This window comes from Pituophis catenifer, unplaced genomic scaffold (assembly GCF_029215685.1).
Source record: "Pituophis catenifer annectens isolate HBS135680 unplaced genomic scaffold, rPitCat1.0.hap2 SCAF_13, whole genome shotgun sequence".
Classification (NCBI taxonomy): Eukaryota; Metazoa; Chordata; class Lepidosauria; order Squamata; family Colubridae; genus Pituophis; species Pituophis catenifer.
The window spans coordinates 10,666,473-10,682,348 of record NW_027256893.1 but is presented as its reverse complement, the minus strand read 5'-3'; the positions used below and the strand labels follow the sequence as shown (position 1 = coordinate 10,682,348).

At 41.9% G+C, this 15,876-nt stretch overlaps 1 protein-coding gene across 2 annotated transcripts in view; it reads right to left on the bottom strand.

Moving 5' to 3' along the window:
• ADAMTS18 (ADAM metallopeptidase with thrombospondin type 1 motif 18) overlaps positions 1 to 15,876 on the bottom strand; it is a 98,614-nt gene that overhangs the window by 27,303 nt on the left and 55,435 nt on the right. For both annotated transcript variants that reach the window (XM_070952820.1, XM_070952821.1), the window contains 4 exons: positions 14,034 to 14,206; positions 11,938 to 12,068; positions 11,003 to 11,126; positions 9,334 to 9,578 (listed from right to left, as the gene is read on the bottom strand). In XM_070952820.1, the coding sequence (XP_070808921.1) occupies positions 9,334 to 9,578; positions 11,003 to 11,126; positions 11,938 to 12,068; positions 14,034 to 14,206 (673 nt within the window). The remainder of the gene's footprint in view (positions 1 to 9,333; positions 9,579 to 11,002; positions 11,127 to 11,937; positions 12,069 to 14,033; positions 14,207 to 15,876) is intronic.

The window sequence follows — 15,876 nt, the reverse complement described above, 5'->3', positions numbered from 1 at the left end:
TAGCCATCAAACCTCAAAAATACACTTTTCCCAAAAGGTTTCCACAATTTTGGCCACTACTGTAAGTATAATTTATTTCCATTGTATTTTTCTTTTTAATTGTTTTATAAAACCGTCGGATTTAGCTACTTCCTCGAGAAAAATAAAAGCTATAATATCAGTATTTTAATATCCAAGCCTCCCTATTTGATGAATCTGTGAAAGGTTAAAGTGTGAATTCCAATTATGTCTTTGTTTTGAAGATGGATTTAATGGACAGAAACATGGTCCACTGCCAATATCAACTGGACTAAATCTATAGAGGGATGTAGAATGTAAAAGAGAACGAATAAGGAAACGTTTCATGGGAGAAAAATAAAAATCAAGATTAATTAACACTTTTAAAAGTCAAGACATTCAGACTTGAAAAATCTATATGGAAGTGGAGGGGGAGATCACATGTGGGGGAAATGATCTAAAATAAAGTCAATTGTTATTTCCCCCCCCAAAAAAGGGGGGGTGTCCATGTCCACAGACACTGAACATATAACATCTGAGTAGTTTGCTATTGACTACTTGTACAGCAAATCGTGTGGTTTGGGATGGGAAAAGGAAAAAAGAAAAATTGGAAGAATGATACGTTTTCCAGTTCTATTAGCCAGTTTCTATTTCAGTCTATGAATTCTGGGAGAACTCCAACATGGATATTCATGACCTAGTCCAGCAGTATACTGTATATCCATTCAGAAAAACTAATAGCTTGGCTTTCTGATTTATTGCAAGACCCAGAATTGAGAAATCAGGCAGATGTAACGTAACATACGAGGGTTTTTTATTATTATTATTAAAGGGAATGCTTCTCATCCACATCCTCATATGGAGCTAGCCTATGTCACAATACAGACTACAAAACATTCAAAAGTGGTTGATTATTAACTACATTTCCAGATTGTGAAACATAGATTTAGATGGTGTAAAGATAGATGTTGATGTAGATTAAATATAAAGAGGAAGAGGAAGTTTGGTGCAGTGGTTAAGGTATAAGGTTAGAAATCTGGAGACTATGAGCTTCAGTCCCATTTTAGGTATAAACCCAACTGGAAAACCTTAAGCCAGTCACTTTCTCTCAGTCCTAGGAAAGAGGCAATGGCAAACCACTTCTGAAATCTTGCCAACAAAACTGCAGGGACTTGTTCAAGCAGTTACCAGGAATCCACATTGTCATCACAAAAAGATTGACAGATATAGATATTACTAGAGATAATTTAGGGATGCAGTGGCTTAGTGGCTAAAATGCTGATCTTGTCAATTGAAAGATCAGCAGTTCAGCGGTTCAGATCCCTAGTGCCGCGTAACAGGGTGAGCTCCCGTTACTTGTCCCAGCTTCTGCCTACCTAGCAGTTCGAAAGCACGTAAAAGAATGCAAGTAGAAAAATAGGGACCACCTTTGGCGGGAAGGTAACAGCATTCTGTGCACCTTTGGCATTGAGTCATGCCGGCCACATGACCACAGAGACGTCTTCGGACAGCGCTGGCTCTTTGGCTTTGAAACGGAGATGAGCACCACCCCCTAGAGTCGGGAACGAGTAGCACACATGTGCGAGGGGAACCTTTACCATTACCTTTATAGATAATTTGATTCAATAAGATAGTGCTTAATTTTTTTTTTATGAGAAGCATCCTGGTTATCACAGCGGCTTTTAATATGATCCATTTTTAAAGTCAAGACTGGGGGTTGTGATTCTGTCATGGTTTTACTCAGGGGTGAAATCTACTTACCTTCCCTACCGGTTCGGAAGTGCGTGCTCACATGCGCGCTTGGACCCCCTGCACATGGGCAAAGCCTTCTGCGCATGTGCAGAGGTCAAAAACAGATTACTTCCTGGTTAAAACCAGGAAGTAATGACATCCAGAGAGGTGGGCAGAGCCTCAAGCTGCCACCACTACCAGTTCTCCGAACCAGTCCGAACCGGTAGCATTTCACCCCTGGTTTTACTCCTATTACTCAAATAGTAGCATACCTAAGGGCAGTAATCCTGGGGGGCCACTTCAGTATCAAAGTTTGAATTGGACTAGAAGACTTCCAACTCTGTTACTCTATTATTCTATTATTTAATGTCTTAGTATGTCTGCTGGGAGCAGCAGGAATTGTACAGGGTTGGGTCAAAACTTTATGTCGATGACGTTCAGCTAGATTTCTCTTTTTATCTTCATCCAGAGTGCCCGTTTCCCTGATTGGCACCATCTGATACTAGATTGCAATCTAAATGAAATCTAACCAATTAAAATTTAATCCAGACATCTAAGTATTTGGTGAAGGGAGTTCAGGATCGGAGATCCTGTGTTGTTCCTGAACACTCAGAATAGGGGTGATGGCCAAGAACATTTATGAACATCTGTAGATGATTCCCACCTACACCCTGTCTCTAAAGGCTAACTCTTTTCCTTACATTGTTCGCTCCCTATTTAGATTTGTAGGAGACTTCCTCATCGAGGTATCTTTAATTCGCAATGGGTTTAAAATGTGGCAGGAAAACTCTGTCGGGAGTCTAATGTTAGGAGTAGCTAACAATTAATTTGGCTAGCAAATGCATCAGGAAATCTATATTATTTTCTTTGGGTTCTGATGTATTTGCTGGTTCTATTGTTTAAGGGCTTCCCTTCAAGTTCAGAGCACGGGGATATAATTGAGCAAAAGCAATTCACGGCAGTTTAAAAAAATGGAAAATTAAAGATTGCCACAGAAACAGATTACCAGGCCCTTCTAAAAACTCATTTTTTTTATTATTATTTTTTTAATCTTCCAGCTTCAGCAAAAAGACATAGGAAAGCCCAGTTGCAGCTATGGAAAGTTTGGCTTTATCCTGAATGACCATGAAATTACAAAGCACATCATGTTCCTTTATTAAGACAGAACTACCATCAAGCTGCCTTCTATACAGAAACAAGTTCCTACAGAATATCTTAAACTAAACGCTGGGCATACATCTTGCATATTGCCATTCGCGGTGACACAAGCACATTTGCTTTTTGAAATATTTACTGAAGGAGAAGAGAACTTCAGTGAAATTTTCACGGTTGGGACATAGCGTTCTTGTACTTATTTACTGACCAAGTGCCCAAAGGCGAGAAAGGAAAAATAGCCTGTCTTTCATTATACAAGCATCTCTCCATGGTTCTGAAAGCCGCTTTGGCTTCCCAGGAATCCATTAAATCCTAAAAAGGGAAGTCATCCACAGAAATCTATTCCCAAAGGCCTTTTATTTCTGATTTCCGAATTGTGGGTGATCTGAGATATTTCAGAGGGAAGACGCGTCCCAGAAAAAAAAAAACCCAAAATTCCAACAGCAAGCTTTCACAGAAAAGCAGCTTATAGGGGGGAAAAAATGGCCAAGAGAAATGCAAGAGAATTGTTCCAAATTAGAAGAAGCTTTAGAAACAGAAGGGACATGGTGGCTCAGTGGCTAAGACGCTGAACTTGCCGATCAAAAGGTCGGCAGTTCAGCGGTTCGAATCCCTAGTGTCACGTAACGGGGTGAGCTCCCGTTACTTGTCCCAGCTTCTGCCAACCTAGCAGTTCGAAAGCACGTAAAAAAGGCAAGGAGAAAAATAGGGACCACTTTGGTGGGAAGGTAACAGCGTTCCGTGCACTTTTGGCATTTAGTCATGCTGGCCACATGACCACGGAGATGTCTTTGGACAGCGTTGGCTCTTCGGCTTTGAAACTGAGATGAGCACTGCCCCCTAGAGCCAGGAACGACTAGCACATATGTGCGAGGAGAATCTTTACCTTTACCTTAGAAACAGAAGCCTCTTTCTCAGGAGGAAAAAAAAAGGGGGGGGGAAAGCTTCTGTTGATTTGCAAGGTCGATTTCATCACAGCATTAGATAAAATAACTCTGGCTACAATAGTGTGAAGTGTTCAGGTTCCAAAACAATCCCCTTTCTGGTAATACAATACCCAAGGTTGGCAAATACTGCCGTGTGATGAAAAACGACAAATTTTGGAAAGGCTTCCAAGCGCTTCCATCTACTTACCTGGAGAGATGCCAGGTAGAAACTTCCCAGCCAACTGGCATTAGTTCTTAAATTTACAGCTGGCAAACAACTTCCTTAAACATTTCCAGGTTTTCTATATAACTGTTTAATGTCTACCTTTTAATACACCAACCACCTGACTTCAGGCACAATGCTCTTCAGCTCTCACCACAGGGCTTTATATGCTCAAAAACCACAGATTTGGCAGAATAAGAATTTGCCAAACCTGTTCATAAGAATACATCTTTTGCTCAGGGCTTCAGGAAGCTTAGACAATGGGCAATCTCTTACCAATAGAATATTTGTAGCTCAGAGCTGAACTGTGGGGTCCTGGATGCTCTCTAAGCTCTCCGAAATCTCTTAATTAAATACTTTTTCTTTTCTTTTCCTGCCAATTTTGATTTGATTTGAGACTTCAAGCCATAACTATCCTTGACCAAATAGGTATCTATTTCTTTCCTCTTCCTCAGTATTTACCGAGGTACAAATAGTTATGTACATTGGCAAGCCAGTTGAGCAGTCCGTTTAACACGTATGTCAACACTTTCTTTAGTATGTCAACCTCTTATAGAGATTTTAGTGAGAATTATGCAGTTGGGTCTGACCTGCCAGTCATTAAATTGAAGCTATATTATGAATTCATCTTCTGAGATTTGCTGCACCAGCAAATACAGAATTAAAACTACAGAGCAATTATGGGCATGAGGAATAATTTTTCACATCCCGCAAACAAAGCCACTGAATGAGAGAATAGAAGAACTATAGACAAGTTGGAACATATTTAAGGAAGGAAGAAAGAAGGAAGCAAATTGAAACCACTGAACATGTTATGCATTTTGCCCCAACTGCTTTTGGTGCAGTTGTTTCTGAACAATTCAAAGTAAGGAGAATTGGTCTGCAAAGTGAATAGAGAAAGGTATAATATGCATCCACAAGAAGTCAGGCCTCATCAAAAAAAGAGTGAAACATGGTTTCTCGGAGCTGTATTATGAGGTTGAACTCCTAAATGTTTATTTCCCCCCCAAAAAAGCAGTTTTCTTCTAATGCATACTTAGATTAGTAGAGGGTAAGGGAGTCACATAAAAATATATATATGGGCATGTAAAGTTGAAATGATACACATGCACTCTTCCTTACTGATGGCTGGTGGACCAGAGGATTTTGTATCTCATCTGGAACATGCATGAGGCATCATATAGCAAGTATACCATAGTACTTAGTACTTAGCATTACTAACCACTTAGTAATGCTTACTTACTTAGACCACTGAGTGGTCTAGTGCTGTTTTTATTTCACAGCCGTGAAATGCTGCATATAAAATACCTTCCAGTGACCCAGGTAATACTGCAACAGAGCAAGATCAAAAAGTCAAAATGACAGGCCCTTCACCCCATCCCACGGTCATAGAAAAAAAGAAAACATTTGGGATAATGATGGTTTCCAGAAGTCAAGACAGCATTATAATGAAATTTGCCAAGAACCCTTTTTTGAATCTGTATGTTAAGGTAGCAAATAGGATGTCGGGATCAGCCCGTTATCTTGCTTTTGTTCACTGAATTTGAATCAAAGATAAAGCTTGCCAGGAAAGTTGAGTTGTTTCCAAGACAGAATGGGAGATCAGCTAACCAGAAGCAAAAAAAAGAGAAAAGGGGTACAATATTTCCTTACAATCTTTATGGAATATTTTTCTATGAAACCAGATTCAGACGCTTTAAAAGGATTTTCACCCAAAAAGATTTCTTGAAATCTCTTTACACCAGTGGTGGGTTGCCCCCGGTTCGGACCGGTTCGCAAGAACCTGTAGTAAAACCAGTGGGAGGCCCCGCCCACTGCCCCGGATGTCATCATCAGCGATCTGCACATGCGCAGAAGCAAGGCACACACACAATCCCGTTGCAAACCAGTAGTAAAGTTAAGTAGAACCCACCCCTGGGTTACACACCTTATTTTGTGGGGAAGACTTTTCATTGCAAACTTTAAAAATAATATTTAGTTAGTTACTGGTTGATCCAGTCTCAGATTAGTTACAGCATTGTAACAGGATTGAATGTATGGGTTCAGTTGTACATTCGTTTTGGATCCAATTAATAAGAGGTAGATTGAGGTCACCAAGAAAAATAATACTGTCTGGGCAGGAGGCTGCCCATGTTAGTAGTGAAGTTAACTTGTTCGCATGTACGACGTCATAATCAGGGGCTCTGTAACATAGTAAGAAGCGAAATGTGGTATTTAAGGACAGCTTGCAGATGATGGAAGAGCGAGTTCCTGTGTATATTTTTTAGATTTAAGGACTTTTTATAGAAGATAGCAATTCCACCTCCTCTACTGATTTCACGATCGGACCATATAAATATGAATAACTCCGAATTCACACAACCCTGTACAATGCATTAAGGAAAAAAAAGTAACTTTTAAAAAGTTTTTCCCTTTTTAAAAATTTCTCGTTTTTCTTTCTCATGAAATGCATTTCTCATCCTGTCTTCCTTTATAAGCACCATGTGGTAAATATACTCGTTTAAGGCACGGAGCACATCTAACCTCTTTCCACTGAATCAGGACATTTTTATCCCTGACAATGAATTTACATCTGTGTCTCATAAATAGGCTCCTGCTCTGACCAAAACACATTCTCTTTAGGGAAAATCAAAACTAATTTGTCAACCAGAAGCTAACAATAAAAGTAGAGCTTTGCATTTTACTCAGTAATTGCTAAACTATCAAAAACGTCCTTCTCTCAGGTTCCCGTCTTCCCTGTTGACAAGGGGAGAAGCTATCGGAATGATTTATTGATTTTAATTAGCCAAACCTTCCCCAGTTTGAAAGTAAATTCTTTTTCTGTTGAATGATTGCCACTTTAAGCATTCCATCCATCTCTTACAAGTTACAGTAGAGAGCACACTTATTTTATGGTGGATTTTGTAATTTCCTTGTTCAGCAGTGGACAGGTTTTTGAAGCTGTGATGCACATATTAATTCTGTGAGATGTCATAATCTTAAAAAAAAACAAAACACTTTAGTTGCCTCTGCATATGGCAGTAACATACGGAAAGATAGAAACAGATGGTTTGATTAAATCAGCCTTGTACTTACCTCTACAGTGCCTGCAGAAACTGAGTATTCAGTATAAAGAAATATGATATAGGTAATACCATATGGCTCAAAAGAGGCTCTGACATAAATTTCATTTCCATAATTCTTTCTCTGATTGTGTTTCTCATCTAAAGCAGGGTGTGACAGTCTGCTCAATTAAGTTGCCTTATTATCTTTTCTTCTTTCTCTAAGATGTTAATTTTGAAGGCTGGATTGTAATACAAAGAGTAATAACTTCCTGTCCAGCCAGCCTCTAGCCCACAATTTTTAGAACAAGTACGAAAAATTAAAACCAAACGACCTTAAATTACCTTCACCAGAATCCACCCCCAAAGAAAAACCACTTAACTGGATTGCAATAATAATAAAAATATTTCGCATGTCTTCACTTAAGAAGACACAACTATATTACCAAAACCATATGCCAAAGACTGGTATTACTTACATTGCCAGATTATAGCAGCTCTAATTTAGCACATATCCATAACACGACTTCTATTTTCTCCTCCAGTCATAATCATGGATTTTAGAGTTTTAGAACGAAGCTATATATCAGTTTCCCATCTTTAGTAAACTCATATTGTCTGCATGCTTGCATCTTTAGGAATGATGGGCAAGAAAATTGTTTCCTGGGTTTATTGATTGTATTTGCATCCAAAAGTTTCCTCCGTGAGGTTAAGGTAGCTTGCATGGAAGTCTTTCCTAATTTCCCCACACACACCCAACAACCCTGGGAGGTGAGTTAATTTTTTCAGTGTTGGATGGTTCCCAGGTCTCCTATGCTTTGATTAATCCCACAGCAAAATATCACAGGAGCAGCTCTCCCATCAGGCTTTTTCTGATTAGCAAACTACAGCAGCCGGGGGGGGGGGGTCTTAGGATGAAAACGACAGAAAACTACACCAGTGCCCGTCAGTGTTTCACATGATAATTGGCTTGATTGATTTTATTACATTTTATTTGCTCCTCCAATTATCCAAATGGCTCTCGGTGACATACAACGTATGAAAATTCTCAGACAAGTAGAAAGGAGTTAATAGATAGCAACAACAATAGCCATCATGTTTATTATTTCGTGAGAAGAGACCAAGAAACAAAAATCTCAGGGTCAGTGCAGGTTCAGAAAGCTCCTCCACCCAAATTATAAGACTTACAAATCTTTTTTTTTTCATCTGGTATCAGCCACTTTTTTGAACCTTAACTGATACCATGTTTCCCCGAAAATAAGACCCTGTCTTATATTTTTTGAACCCCGAAATAAGCGTTGGCCTTATTTTCTGGTCTTATTATTTTGGGATGTGTGGAGGAAACCAGAGGAAATGGCGGGGACAGGCTACGCATGCGTTTAAATATTTTCAGGGAGGGCTTATTTTAGTGCATGCACTCAAAAGCCCGATTGGTCTTATTTTAGGAGAAACAGGGTATATCTGAAATGGCAAGACCACAGATTTCAGATATATCAGTTAAGAAAATAAAGCTTGCCCATTGTCGATTTTAAAAAAGCTGTATGATTTCCTGTTACACCCGTAGGAGGATTAGCATTCCTTCTGCCAACAATTCATTCTGCAGGATCCAATCTGGGTCGGTGGCACAGAGTGTGAGTGTAACACTCCGCTGGGGAGAAGTTCGCTGAGGATGGGCTCCAGCATGACTCCGAAAGCTTTGAAAACTAAACTTCTGGTCCAGTAGTGGGTTGCCCCCGGTTTGGACCGGTTCGCAAGAACCGGTAGTAAAACCAGTGGGAGGCCCAGCCTACTGCCCAGGATGTCATCATCGGTGATCTGCGCACGCACGACTGAAGCGAGCCGGTAGTAAAGGTAAGTAGAACCTGTTCTGGTCCTGGTGACTGACTCACATTGGAATCTGAAACATTATTCTGGGCCTACCAGAAGTTCGGGCCCGTTTCCAGCCTCCAGAGGGCCTCCGGAACCTGAGGAGGCCATTTTCACCCTCCCAGAGGCTTCAGGAAAGCCTCCAGAGCCCAGGGAGGGCAACCCCCCCCCGCGCCATGGTGCAAGAGGCCAACTAGGCCACGCCTACCATGGCCACGCCCACCCAGCAACTGGGCAGAGAACTCCTGGATAAAATGTTTGAAGCCCACCCCTGGACATATTCGCTTTCATTCATGACAATTTACCCTAGTGGACAATTGCTACACCAAACTCGATTTTGTCAGGATATTTCTAAAACAAGCTTCAAGAAGAAAATAAAGAGTAGTACACTTACTTCAAAGATGAGTGTCTCATTAGTTGGGCCAGCTGCGGACAGCTTCTCTGGATGGCTAAAAGGCCGTTGATAATCAAACATTGTTCCGGCAAAGTAAAATTTTCCAGGCCAGTCGACTGTCCATTCCTTGGTTAGGTAATATTTCTTATTCAAATTGCGGACTGCAAGGTAGCTGTTAGAGATTAGCAATTCTTGGATTTCAATACTGCGAGCTCCTGCAGGAACGGTTACAATGGGATAATAATCTAGAAACAGAAAAAGATCAATTGGTTACGGCTGTGTCTGAAACATTACCAGATTGTTGGGGACAGTATGCTGACTCTGTAAACCGCTTAAAGAGGGCTGCAAAGCCCTATGAAGTGGTATGTAAGTCTAAGTGCTATTACTAGTTCAACAGCGGAACCTCTGTAGAGATTCTCAGTCATGCAAGTCATGGTTGTCCCAAAGATGCTTTTTCAGGAGGCAACTGGACTTTCTTGGGGTTTTTTTTTCCTTTGGAAGACGTTTCGCTTCTTATCCAGAGGAACAGAGCTGAAGAAGCTTCTTGGATGAGAAACGAAATGTCTTCCAAAGAAAAAACAAGAAACTCCAGTTGCCTCCTGAAAAAACTGTTGGTCAACAGTGAAACCCATTTCCCAAAGAACTGGTGAGTTACCCTTTGCTGGATATCTTCTAGAAGTATGGCCAAACAGCATCAGTGTTAAACCAATGTCTTCACTATAGAAGGGACTGCATGGTTAAACAGTTCTCCCAACTTTAGGATTCTATCATTCTAAGACCACCAACTGTACATGCAAAGGGGGTTTTTTTTCCCCCAGCAAGCATCTACAATACCGTATTTTTCGGACTATAAGACGCACTGGAATATAAGACGTACCAAGATTTCGAAGAAGAAAATGAGGGAAAAAAATAGTTTTTGGGCTCTGCACATCCGGTTTTTGCCCTCCCTGGTCCCCAGGAGCACTCTGCAGGCCTCCCAAATCCTGTGTGTGTCCCATTTTTTGCAAAAACGGGATGCGCAGAGGGTTTGGGAGGCCTGCAGAGTGCTCCTGGGGGCCTGAGGAGGGCAAAAACGTGACGTGTGGGGGGTTTGGGAGGCCAAAAACGGGATGTGCAAGGGTTTGGGAGGTCTGCAGAGTGCTCCTGAGGGCTGGTGAGGGCCAAAATGTAATGTATGGGGGGTTTGGGAGACCAAAAACGGGATGCGCAGAGGGTTTGGGAGGCCTTCAGAGTGCTCCTGGGGGCTGGGGAGGGCAAAAACCTAATGTATGGGGGGGTTGGGAGACCAAAAATGGGATACGCAGAGGGTTTGGGAGGCCTTCAGAGTGCTCCTGGGGGCTGGGGAGGGCAAAAACGTGACGCGTGGGGGTTTTGGGAGGCCAAAAATAGCTGTATTCGGTGTATAAGACACACCAACATTCCCACCCTCTTTTAGGGGTGGGAAGCGTGTCTTATACTCCAAAAAGTACGGTAATAATTGGGGCAACATTTACTTGATCTGCAGGATATCTGGGATGGTAGCTACTACACCAGTCTCCCGCCCAGCTTGGGTTTTCCAAATGAATATTTGGTGGAAAGCATACAAAGACTGTTACAGTAATGCAAGTGGGGGTGGGAGGACAGTTATGAAAAGCACTGACTTAATTACACAGGGAAATTATTTTCTTACTGTTTGTTTTATGCTGGGTTAAATAATGGCCTGAGTAGAATGTACAGGAAGAATTGTCTCCTTTGCAAACTCCACAAGCATCCAAAGCAGCTTTGGATCCAAGGCGATGATCACACCCCACTTGCTGCAACAACAACAACAACAACAACAACAACAACAACAACAACAACAACGGAGAATGAGTGGAAGAACAGCAGGTAGAAGAAAGCTGTTGCCTGTCTTTCTATCCATCTGTCTGTCCATCCGTTTATGGGAGATCTGCTGTGCCTTTACTTGAAAAAAAACAACTAGTGGATTCATTCAACATCTAAACAGCCTAAACAGCGGCTGTTTAAAGCTTACCTAATATATATATATATATGCCCCCAAAACACATATATTCTGCAGTGGTGAAATCCAAATTTTTTTACTACCAGTTCTGTGGGAGTGGCTTGGTGGGCGTGGTGTGGCTTGGTAGGCGTGGTATGACTTGGTGGGCGTGGCAGGGGAAGGATACTGCAAAATCTCCATTCCCTCCCCACTCTGGGACCAGCCAGAGGTGGCATTTGCCAGTTCTCTGAACTGCTCAAAATTTCTGCTACCAGTTCTCCGAACTATTCAAAATTTCCGCTACAGGTTCTCCAGAACCTGCTGGATTTCACCCCTGATGTTCTGACTTGGTTCACACAACGTGTTAAGATGTCAGCTGACTTCTATATAAGGTTTATATGCTGATCCTTAAACTACCCAACCTTGTGTAAGATGAGTCTACTGTGCAGGGCATGCCTATTCTGCTAATCCATCAGAAGCAGCTCTATAAGATGTTCAACAGAGAATTGTTTAACTTAGATGTCAACATTTGCCACAGGCACAGGATGATGTTGCAAGCAAAGTAAATATGCTTTACAGCCGAGCTAAACATTTTATACTGAATAGAATGCCGAGTTTCATCTTACTTCACAAACTCCATCAATGCACACATCTTCTTTATACAGTGAGCAGGGGGTCCCATCCTTTACTCGGTTGGACATGGCGAAGAAAAAGTCAAAATCTTCTGCTGTACAATAGAGTTTGCAGCGATCTTCCTCTGAAAAGAGACCAAAATGTCCAATACAATATACTGACCCGAAGACTTACTGACCAGACAGCAATACCATGGAAGAAGCAAAAAGCCTTATACTATATTCATACTCCTTTGAACTACTTGGTAGTGGTCTGCAATATCTTTTAACATGAGTTGAAATCAGCTTTTCTGATTTCCACTTCCACCAAATCTGCACATTTGATTTATTAATCCCTTCCCAGTTTTGTAACCGAATATCTAGGATCATCTTTTTCAAGATAAGTACTTAGATGAAGATCATTTGTGGAAGGCAGCTGTCTTACGAAGTTGGACGGTAAGCATGCAATTATCAAGGACAGATCATTTTCTGTCGAGTTGTTCATGGTACAAAATCATCAATGAGTGTCAGCCTGATTTTTAAACATCTTTATGAAGTGTTGCATATTTTCAAGGTGGCACTTTGGTTTGAAGACTCATGTTTAAACACCTAAAAAGCTGCTTCACCAAACAATATCAAAGAAAATGTTAAGAAGCAGATGACGGCAGTTAAGTTGGGAACGTGGTTGTTGAGTGGATCTGGCTTCCCCATTGATTTTGTTCATCAGAAGGTCACAAAAAGTGATCACATGACCCCAAGACACTGCAACCATCATAAATGTAAACCGGTTGCCAAATGTTTGAATTTTGATCACGTGATTGTGGGTATCCTTAACAGCTGGAAATGTGAAAATTGGTCAGAAGTCGTTTTTTTCAGTGCTGTTGTAACATCTAAGGGCCACCAAACTAATTGTTGTAAGACAAGGACTATCTGTATTTTCTTTTTGTTTAAGTGATGGAATCTTACTGCATATTGTATTGATCGGCTATGATGGCTTTAAATCAACATGTTTAATGAAAAGAAGGACTAGAGGTTACATGGTATTGTATTTGAGGGGCTGCCCCCCAAAAGAGGGGGTCAATCTATTCTCCAAAGCACCTGAGGGCAGGACAAGAAGCAATGGGTGAAAACTAAGCAAGGAGAGAAGCAACCTAGAACAAAGAAGAAATTTCCTGACAGTTAGAACAGTTAGAACAAAGAGCCTGGTGGCGCAGCAGACTAAAGCACTGATATTAACATCAGCTGCCTGCAATTTCTGCAAGTTCGAATCTCCCCAGGCTCAAGGTTGACTCAGCCTTCCATCCTTTCTAAGGTAGATAAAATGAGGACCCAGATTGTGGGGGCAATAAGCTGACTTTGTATAAATATACAAAAGGATGAAGGCTATTGCTTAACGTATTGTAAGCCGCCCTGAGTCTCCGGAGAAGGGCGGCATATAAATCAAATTAAAAAAAAAAATTAATCAGTGGAATGACTTGCCTCCAGAAGTTGTGAATGTTCCAACACTGGAAGTTTTTAAGAAGCAATTGGACAACCATTTGTCTGAAAAGGTATAGGGCAGTGATGGCTAATCTTTTTGCTGTCGCGTGTCAAAAGCAGGGGGAGTGCCGGGGGGTCGCCCATGAGTGTGCCCATAATTCAATGCCCCCCCCGTGCTCCCCCTGCTTTTGGCACGCAATGGCACAGTGGGCCTGGTAGGCCCGTTTTTCGCCCTCCTCAGGCTCCTGAGGAGATTTCTAGGAGCCTGGGGAGGGCAAAAACGGCCTTTCCCACACACAGCCAGGAGGCCCTCCGGAGGCCAGAAACAACCTGTTTCCCAACTTCCGGTGGGCCCGGAAGGCCTGAAAATCAGATGGCTGGCATATGCATCCGTGCTGGAGCTGAACTAGGGCAATGCTTGCGTACCCACAAATATGTCTCCGCGTGCCATCTGTGGCACGCATGTCATAGGTTCGCCATCACGGGTATAGGGTTTCCTACCTGAGTAAGGGGTTGGACTAGAAAACCTCCAAGGTCTATTCTATTCTATTCTATTCTATTCTATTCTATTCTATTCTATTTTCTATTCTATTCTATTTCACCAAAATTGATCCTTATTGTATCTGGTTCACCTTCTACTTTGGTGTAGGGTTTCCATTTATAGTACCATCCGCGGAAAGGTTTGCTATTATACTCAGCACACTGCTGGGCTCGAAAGTCTGGACTGTTCGATGCGCAGAGCTGAATGTTGCAAAGTTGATAAATGCGACTCGACCCTTGGCAAAACTTGCCACCATGCTGAGGTCTGCAAAGAAAAAAGAAAACCCGTTTGCAATAACAAATATGGAATAAATAATTAACTGCTGGATGCGTTAGCATCATACCAGTTTCTATTATTTAATATAAATATGAAGTTAAAAAGTTTTTTTTTAAAAAAAACCCAAATCATTTAAATCTATGGTGAGCTGCATGAAATTGCGGGTTTTGTTTCATTTGCCTAAACAATGAATCTAGTATAGTTTAAGTTCAAAAAAAAAAAAAAAACCAAGAACAATCTGCTATTTAATACCTGATTGCTTGCTGAATAAAATTGCTGATCAACCAGAAAAATTCTCATTTATCAGGCATGTATACATTGGGCTAATTTATCTTATCTTCTGTGTCCGCGATACAAAGGGACCATTGAACGCATGCAAGCATATGAATCAAATCAAAATTTGCTAAACCAGCCTCAGATCTCTCGATCTCTCCCTTCTTTCCTTTCCTTTCCTTTCTTTCCCTTTCCTTTTAACTTAAAAGTAGCACAAGGTGGGAGGTCTCCATTTGACCAGGGCTTAAATTGAAGTCCTGTCATGTCTTCCATCAAAAAATTCCCCAAAGCTGCCTTGCTAGGCAAAACATCATGTCTTTGACCTGTTGTGGAAAAATCAGAGATGGGTTGCTGAGGAGAACCTGTAGCTAAGATTCTTGCAGTTCGGAGAATCCCCAAATCCCACTCCTGGCTACCCCCGCCCACCCCACCCTGCCCCTCCCAGGAGTCCCCACGCAGCCTGTTTTGGATGCAGGTAAGTGCATGGCGCATGCGGAGGCTCGGGGAGGGTGAAAAACGGGCCTACCAGAAGTTCAGGAAAGCCGGAAACGGATCTTTTTGTCCTCCAGGAGACTCGAGGAAAGCCTCCAGGGCACAAGGAGGGCTAAAACACACACACACACTCCCCGCTGTGGTGCAGGAGACGGCCACACCCACCCAGCAACTGGGCAGAGAACCCCTTGCTAAAAAATTTTGAAGCCACCCTTGGGAAAAATAATGGGGAAAAAAGGACACTCCACCAGGTGTTGGAGAGGTGTGGACTACAGCCTGCTGAAGATGGGACTGCGACCTGATTGGACCCACATGATGGATGTGTGACATGCGGGCAAGAACTTTTTGAGTTTTGATTTGGGTGGGGAAAACCTAGGGGCCCTTCAGAGTCGGGTTTTCCCCAGATGTGCAAATATGACCGTCCTAATAAGTCGATACATGAGGAACCCCCAGGATACAGAGTCTTGATTGCCTTGGGTCTGTTACTTGGATCCCTAACAAAATGATAATAAGGCAAGGGCAGGGGTGAAATCCAGCAGGTTCTGACAGGTTCTGGAGAACTGGTAGCGGAAATTTTGAGTAGTTCAGAGAACCGGAAAATACCACCTCTGGCTGGCCCCAGAGTGGGGTGGGAATGGAGATTTTGCAATATCCTTCCCCTGGAGTTGGGTGGGAATGGAGATTTTGCAGTATCCTTCCCCTGCCACACCCACCAAACCACACCACGGCCACTAAGCCCATAGAACCGGTAGTAAAAAAAATTGGATTTCACCACTGGGCAAGGGCTACCTATATTGAATTTCTACTTGTAACATAAGTGGTTCTAGATTGACCAAAACTGAGTTATCACTGATCATTTATTCAGTAAATAAGAATTGTCCAGATTTTAGAGT